Below are 7,786 nucleotides of genomic sequence, written 5' to 3'. Positions count from 1 at the left end.
CTTCCTCCAATGAGCGTAGGGGCGGCAAGAGGTCCGGTAAGGCGGCAGGAGGCGCGTTATTGCGTCACTGGAGGTTTCGGTGGGTCCGGTAGGCGCGGCAGGGCGGCAGGGTTTTGCAGCAGACGGAGCGGTGCGCAGCGGTTTACGGAAAGACTAACAATGTGGCTCCATCCTCGACATCTTTAGGAGGGCTTTACCTGGCCGTAGAAACGCACAGGTGGCTGGCTGGCTGGTTGTCCGTGATTAAACTAGAAGGATTTTAACTCGAGTGAACTTTTCCGGAGTGCTTTGGCAAAATGGTGAGTAGAAAAGCGCGTGGAGCTTGTTTTATCCTCTTAATTATTACTCATATTATAACAGCATTTGCATTAATTTTCCAACGATTGTGTTATCTCAATTGGAGTTTACAAGATTAAACTTTTACGCACGTTTTACGCATTCGCCATATTGCACCATATGTTATCTAAAAGCCTATTAAAAGAGCGTCTGCGGGTTTCATTAGGCCCAGACCATCTTTGAGAGGTGCAGACTTCCTCGTTCAAAGGTCCACGCGATGGGGCTGATAGGCGAGCTCGGCTGTAAATCATGTATAACTTCAGATAACGTGTCTTATTTATGGTTACAAAGGAAGCGTTTGAAATGGAGTTACTATTGTTTGTGTCTGAAAGTCCATAATAAGCCTGTCAAATTCATGCAAATATCTACGGCCTCCTATTGGCTCCTGTTCTCTGTGGCTGCACGTGTGTAATAGGTTTCTAAGACCTGATTTGTCCTGATTTTTGCTTTTGTTTAATTTAACTAGAATTCAATCAGAACTAAATCAGATACACTTGGATCTGGTTTAGTCCTAAACCAGGACTACACAAGGATTAAATGAGGACAAAATCTGGATAAAATTAGGTCTACACCAAGACTAAACACGGACTAAACCAGAATTTAACTAAGACTTTGTCAGGTCTAAACCAGGTCTAAACCAGGACTGCCCAAGCATTAAATGTGGACTAAATCATGAAGACTACACCAGGTCTTCACCAGAACTAAATCAGGACTAAACCAGACCTAAACCAGGGCTAAACCAGGACTAAAACAGGTCTAAACCAGGTCTAAACCAGGTCTAAACCAGGACTAGACTAAACCCGGTCTAAACCAAGTCTAAACCAGAACTAAACCTAACCAGGACTAAACCAGGTTTAAATCAAGCCTAAATCAGGTCTAAACCAGGACTAAACCAGGAGTAAACCAGGATTAAACCAGAACTAAACCAGGTCTAAACCAAGTCTACACCAGGGCTAAATCAGAGCTAAGCAAGGTCTAACCCAGGACTAAACCAGGAATAAACCATGCCTAAACCAGGGCTAACCAAGGTCTAAACCAGGACTAACCCAGGACTAAACCAGGACTATACCAGGACTAAACCAGGAGTAAACCAGAACTAAACCAGGAGTAACAAAGGACTAACCCAGGACTAACCCAGGACTAACCCAGGACTAACCCAGGTCTAAACCAGGAGTAAACCATGACTAAATCAGGACTAACCCAGGACTAACCCAGGACTAACCCAGGTCTAAACCAGGACTAACCCAGGACTAACCCAGGACTAACCCAGGACTAATCCAGGACTAACCCAGGACTAAACCAGGAGTAAACCATGACTAAATCAGGACTAACCCAGGACTAAACCAGGACTCTCTGGTGTGTCGCTCAGGCTGAAGCACTTTGTTATTGCAGGTGAACAGTGATTGGAGGCTGTATATTGAGACACTGTTGACTTGGTTTATTGTTACTGGAGATAAAGTCGCTCTGTTATTCTTGGGGCATTTTTAACCACAGAACCAGGCGTATCCGTGTTTGAACAGGGATAAAAACAGGGATAAATCTGCTCTGTGGAATGTCTGGGATGTGCCTAATTACTGCAGCATCTGAAACAAGGGAATATTGTGCAAATTGAAAAGCACGTTTCGAAGTAGTAACACCAAGCTGTATCCCGGATCAGGCCTTACTACCCATAAGTCTGGTATCTTAGGCGCTGCAGTAAATGGTAAATTGTCACTTTTTTATAAAACACTTTTCCACTTTCAAGCACCTCAAAGCACTTTAAGGAACCGCTTACCCATTCACACACACATTCATACACCAGTGTAGCTAAAAGTCTAATTATATTAAATCCATAATTACGAATTTGAATGTTTTTAATGTTTCAACTATTGCAATTCTGTAGCACTCTGCCCAAGACAAAGTGCCTCTTGCATGCTCACCTGGGACAGGGAGGAGGACAGAGGTGCTGGGGTCACGTGGGACATGGGTGTGTGTTGGTTGGGTAGCCGTAGTTTTTGTTGATCACTGTTGGTTTTGTTTTTACGAATACAACACTAAACCTTTTAATATTCCTGCACTCGATGTTCAGCCTTGTTTATGTTACTGCGGTGATAGCTGCATACCCATTTATTAAATAACACATACGCATCTTGGTTTTCCTTCTCATTCAGCGCGTCATACAGTCTTACAGGACCCAATTGTGAATTATCTCAATTTTCTGTTTTATTTTATTAATTATTTATCTTATTAAACAGAAAACATGATTAGTATGTGCTTGGTAATAATAAAAAGAGGCACTTCCTTCAGGTGTGACCCTGTAATAAAAAAAAAAAATCATTATAAAAGTCAGTGGAGCTCTCAACATAAACATTATTGGTAGAGCGGTCAGATCCATTGACCCACAGGTTGGCGGTGCGATTCCAGCTCCCACAGATGAATGCAGTCATTGTGCAAGACACCTAACCCACCTCGCCCCCAGTGTCTTAGTACACTACTGTATGAATGTGTGTGTGAATGGGTGGTAAAGTGCTTTGAGTGACTTGAAGGTGGAAAAGCGCTATGCAAAAATGTGACTGTCTACTATTATATATATATCTATACACACACTCTTCCTCAGATGCGTTTCTTGCTGCTGTTCAGCCGCCAGGGAAAGCTGCGTCTCCAGAAGTGGTTCACTCCGCTCACAGATCGAGAGAAGAAAAAGGTGATCCGGGACATGATGATGATGGTTCTGGCCCGACCTCCCAGAACCTGCAACTTCCTGCAATGGAGAGACCTTAAGATTGTATACAAGAGGTCTGTACCACATTTATTAAGCTGTCACATTCTGCTAAATACACTTTTGAAGTTAAATGATTGGGTATTCAGGGTTTTCGATTGCATTTAACAGAATGTATCTTTTGTATGGTGAAAACTCCACGAAACACATATAAACATAAAGCTGAAACCCACCTGTCTGGTTTAAAAATGATACTACATTTGCATTTCCTTAACCTGCATACTGACTCTGTTACATAAGGAAATGTACACTTTATTGTCCTTCTACGGAAATTTGACCCTTCAATACCGCTTGGGCTATCTGTTGGGAGCAGTGGACCCATCTCCAGATCTTGAGCTAGTCTTGGTCAGGACTACCTTAGCTGTCAATGAGCTCTATCCAGGGCTGTACTAGCATTTATTAATAAGGTTTCAGTTAGGGTGAGAGGTTAGGGTTAGGAGTTAAGGTTAGATTTAGGGGTTAGAGTAAGGGTTAGTACTTGGGCTTAGGGTTCAATTTGGGTTGGGTTATTGTAAATGTGTGTATGTTACAGGATCTACTCAAAGTAATGAGTCCATTCTGCATTCTTACTGGATAATGAGCTGAAGAGCAAAAACACCAAATGCAAACCATTTTGAAATCATAGCCAACATTTTTTGTAATTGAAAATTGTTGTGGAATTGAAATTGAAATCTTAAAAATATAAAACCAACCAAGAAGTTGTCCCTAACCAAGAGTTTTCTCGCCCTCAGCTGACAAATGAACATACATACAGTGTATTTATACCATCAAAACAATAGTACCACTTCATAAGTGATGGTATTATGAAGGTTGAGTGTGACACCAGCAGAAGTCTCCATGAATAAACATTTAAGTTTAAGAGATCCATAACAATACAAGTAAAGATTTAGGGTAAAGAAAGCCAGAACAGAATAAATCCAGATTTAAAGGTGCGCTCTCACTAGCCCAGTCAAACCGTGCCCCTGAAACTGCTCCACACTATTGTTTAATCCATAAAATCACAGAGAGTTGGACTCATATCAGCCTCACGATTTAAGAGATATTTCTGTTGCTGGTCTCATTTTCGCCGCTAAACTGATAGCACTGCTGTGTGACATGTAAACAAACACACAAACAAACACTGTGCAATGACATCACCGGGCCATGGCTCAGTTCGGTTGCACAGGTGTGAGTTAAAAAAATAAATAAATACATTAAAAAATAATAATAATAATGATATAATAGGAATACTACTACTACTAATAATAATAATAATAATAAAAATGTGTAAGTGCTGGCCATAGAAACCTACGCAATCATGCTCGAGAACGGCATGGTTCAAAAGTCCTAGTGTGAGCGTGACCTAAGTTGTTTTCAGTAAATGCAGTGTTTGAGTTTAACATGTGCTTCATATCTGTGGACACATTGGTGCATTACAGTGTTTCTCTGATCTAAATACAGGTATGCCAGTTTGTACTTCTGCACCGGTTTGGAGGACCAGGACAACGAGCTGCTCGCTCTGGAGGTTCTGCACAGATACGTGGAGCTACTCGATAAATACTTTGGAAATGTGAGAAATATCATATATATAATAACAAATCTTTATCAATCCAGTGTGGGCTATGATATTAAAGTATACAATATAAGTATTCTAGCTACAAGAAACAAATGCAAAACAATGACATATAAACATAAAGTCTGGAACATCTTGGGAGGTGTGTCCCACTGAAAGGAGGCCCCAGGGAAGAGCCAGGACCCGCTGGAGAGTTTATGTCTCTCGGCTGGCCTGAGAACGCCTTGGAGACCCACTGCAGGAGCTGGAGGACGTGTAAACAAACAGCACTGCCCCTGCAACCCGGGGGCAGCAGTCTAAGCAGAAGAAAATGGATGGATGGACACAGATTTTCAAATTTTGTGCATCATTCACTCCATGCGCTGCCCTGGGGTAGACTGTCATAGACGAGGCGGCTGCTTATTTATCCAATCCAATCCACTTTATTTATATTGCACATTTCATAAACAAATTGTTTCCAAAGTGCTGCACAGAGACAAAGTGACATAAAATAAAAAGGAACAACAATCAAAAATAAATAGGTGCTCATTTAATTTGACTAATAACTAACTGTACATAAAATCAATAAAACACATAAAAATAAAAAAAAATTTAAAAACCCACAGTGGATCATGGTGTGAAAAGATCAGAAATTAAATATTAAAAGCGGTGTACCTGATTTTTTATGTCTTAAAAACATAAAAATAACAGAACTAGTTCACGTTAAACAGTTTGCAGTTGTCCAAAGTTATTCCTCACTGACTTTATGCATTCCGAGCGTCCTAATTAGTAATTTGTAATGCTGGTCAGTTTACTGGTGGGCACTGCCTTATATTTATCTGAAGGGAGAAGCTAACTACAAACTAAAAACACCTATTGTTTACAGTTTCTGTATGTAGGCTAGGTCTATTGTGCTACCCTAAATGTGCACTGTGCCTGAGTCCTACTTAGCACAGTCATTCAAGCCCCTAATGAGTGATTTCACACCTATTACCATCCTGAATAATTACATTGTTGCGTACCCTATTGTGTCCTCTGTGTATAAGGTGTGTGAGCTGGATATCATCTTTAACTTTGAGAAAGCCTACTTCATCCTGGACGAGTTCCTGATGGGAGGAGAGATCCTGGAGACTTCCCGAATGGCTGTGGCTGGAAGTTTGGAGGAGGCTGATACTTTACAGGAGGTAAAGGATCAGACAGTTTACTACAGTGTTCCCCAGTATTAGAGCAGACCACAGACTTATTATTGTGAGATTAAAGACGATACAAACAATAGAAGACAAAGATATTTTTTATTTGAGGGAGTAGGGAAACAATAAGAATGGCAATAAGAGTGAAGGGGCAGAACATTTTGAACAAAAAGAAAAAATAAATAATTTAGTGAGGTTCCAATTTTTTCCCTTTCATTTCCCTGCAAAATCACTCCCTTGTAAAATCATGATCTTTTGTTTAATCCCAATGAGAAGTGACATATTTACTCCAAAAGTGTCTATTTGATGAATTCAGGAAGGATTTCCTGTGTCACAGTGTTATATAAACCCTTATAAATAATGTGATGTAACCATTAGCAACTGGCAGCCATATTACATCTAAATTTGAATATCATACAGTTTAAAGGTGTACTGTGTAACTTTACGGCAATTTTTTGTTCCTGGTTTAAGATAAGGTTAAGTTCTGGTGTAGATTGGCCCTGTTTTAGTCTTGGTTTAGTTCTGGTCTAGTCCAGGTTTAGTTTCAGGTTTAGTCCCAGTTTTGATATCATCTATGTGCAAATGTGAATGGCTGCATCCTGAACGCCATACTGCGGAACTTTCCAGACAAAGCAAGAGCATCTCCACGGAGACTAGCAGTTGGCATATCCTTATCCAGAAAAGTTACATAGTGCACCTTTAAAGGGCTAATATTGTGTTGTTGTCTGATCTATGTTATAATGTTCTTTCTTCGTCACAAACAGACCTGGAGTTGTGTTTTTTTTTTTCATTCACATGTTTAACACACAAACCACGAGAGCCAATTTATTTATTTATGTGATTTTTTTCTGAAACACATTCTTTCATTTTTTCATTTCAGACGATGGAGGAGTACATGAGCCGACCTGCTTACTGAGCCCATCACTTCATAATGGAACCTGATCAGAAGTTTTATAAATTTTGATTCAACTGTTTCTGTGACCATTTTATCTGCTCAAATCATGTGAAAATAATGAGTGTTAGAATTATTTATTGTCAAGTGCCTTTGAGAATAATGGTTTGGAAATCTCAGGGAATTTCCTGCATAAATGTCTTTCTATATATGTGTGTGTTGTTTTGTTTTGTTTTGGAAATTAACCACAGTTACTGCACCTGTTTCCACAAGTAGAGAAGGGTTAAGTAGACAAAAATCATACTCAAGTAAGAGTAACGTTACTTCAAAATAATATTATTCAAGTAGAAAGAAGTGCAAAGGAGTGGTCCAAGAAATAAGAGTACTGTTACTTCGATTAAAATATAACTCAAGTAGGAGGAAAAGTACTCTGAAAATCACAATTTCTTCTACCAAAGAAAATGTAACAAAGTACTACCGGTACCTACCTCTGTCCACAAATATATATTGACCTCAGCCTTTTACTACTACTGCTAGTACTACCATAGTCTACCAATACCCTGCTGCTACTTTCCTGCTAATAACAGTACTACTATCACTTTTGTATGACTTCTATACTACGACTAGACCGAGAGCTGCTACTACTACTCCTGCTGCTACTTCTAATCGTGTATATTCTCTACTACTACTACTATTGATCCTACTTATACTATTAATATTAGTACTACTGTTGCTTCTGCTGCTACTAACATGTATGTTGCCACTACTACTCCTGCTACAGTTACTCCTAATCCTCTTACTACTACTATCTTACAACTACTTATTAGCATTGTCATTCTCCTCCTACTACTAGCATTACTACTACTACTACTACCTACACTACCACTTGCCTAACGATACTAGCTTTTTACAATCTACCGGTACTATTTTTTTTTTTTTTTTTTTTATCTACTGGTACTACTATTATTTCTACTATTACTACTACTGCTTCAGTGACTCCTCATCCTACTACTTATACTATTCTACTACTAAAGTTAGCATTAGTTCTCCTGCTACTACTTGATGCAACTACAACTACT

The 7,786-nt window shown here is 39.6% G+C and overlaps 1 protein-coding gene across 2 annotated transcripts; it reads left to right on the top strand.

The window, feature by feature from the left end:
* The first annotated feature begins 75 nt into the window (after positions 1-75).
* On the top strand, positions 76-6,918 carry ap1s3a (adaptor related protein complex 1 subunit sigma 3a). 2 transcript variants are annotated; one of them, XM_033977103.2, is made up of 5 exons: positions 76-299; positions 2,933-3,111; positions 4,535-4,643; positions 5,672-5,809; positions 6,696-6,918. In XM_033977103.2, exons 1-5 carry the CDS (start codon positions 297-299, stop codon positions 6,729-6,731), a joined length of 465 nt encoding a protein of 154 aa, XP_033832994.1. In that variant the 5' UTR covers positions 76-296; the 3' UTR covers positions 6,732-6,918. The 2 variants fall into 2 exon arrangements, with proteins under 2 accessions (XP_033832994.1, XP_033832993.1); XM_033977102.2 differs by lacking the exon at positions 6,696-6,918 and having other exon boundaries at positions 5,672-5,851.
* Positions 6,919-7,786: the final 868 nt, after the last annotated feature.

The sequence above is a fragment of the Periophthalmus magnuspinnatus genome, chromosome 13 (assembly GCF_009829125.3).
Source record: "Periophthalmus magnuspinnatus isolate fPerMag1 chromosome 13, fPerMag1.2.pri, whole genome shotgun sequence".
Taxonomy (NCBI): Eukaryota; Metazoa; Chordata; class Actinopteri; order Gobiiformes; family Gobiidae; genus Periophthalmus; species Periophthalmus magnuspinnatus.
Note: the sequence above shows the minus strand (reverse complement) of the source record. Positions and strands in the feature narration are given on the sequence as shown.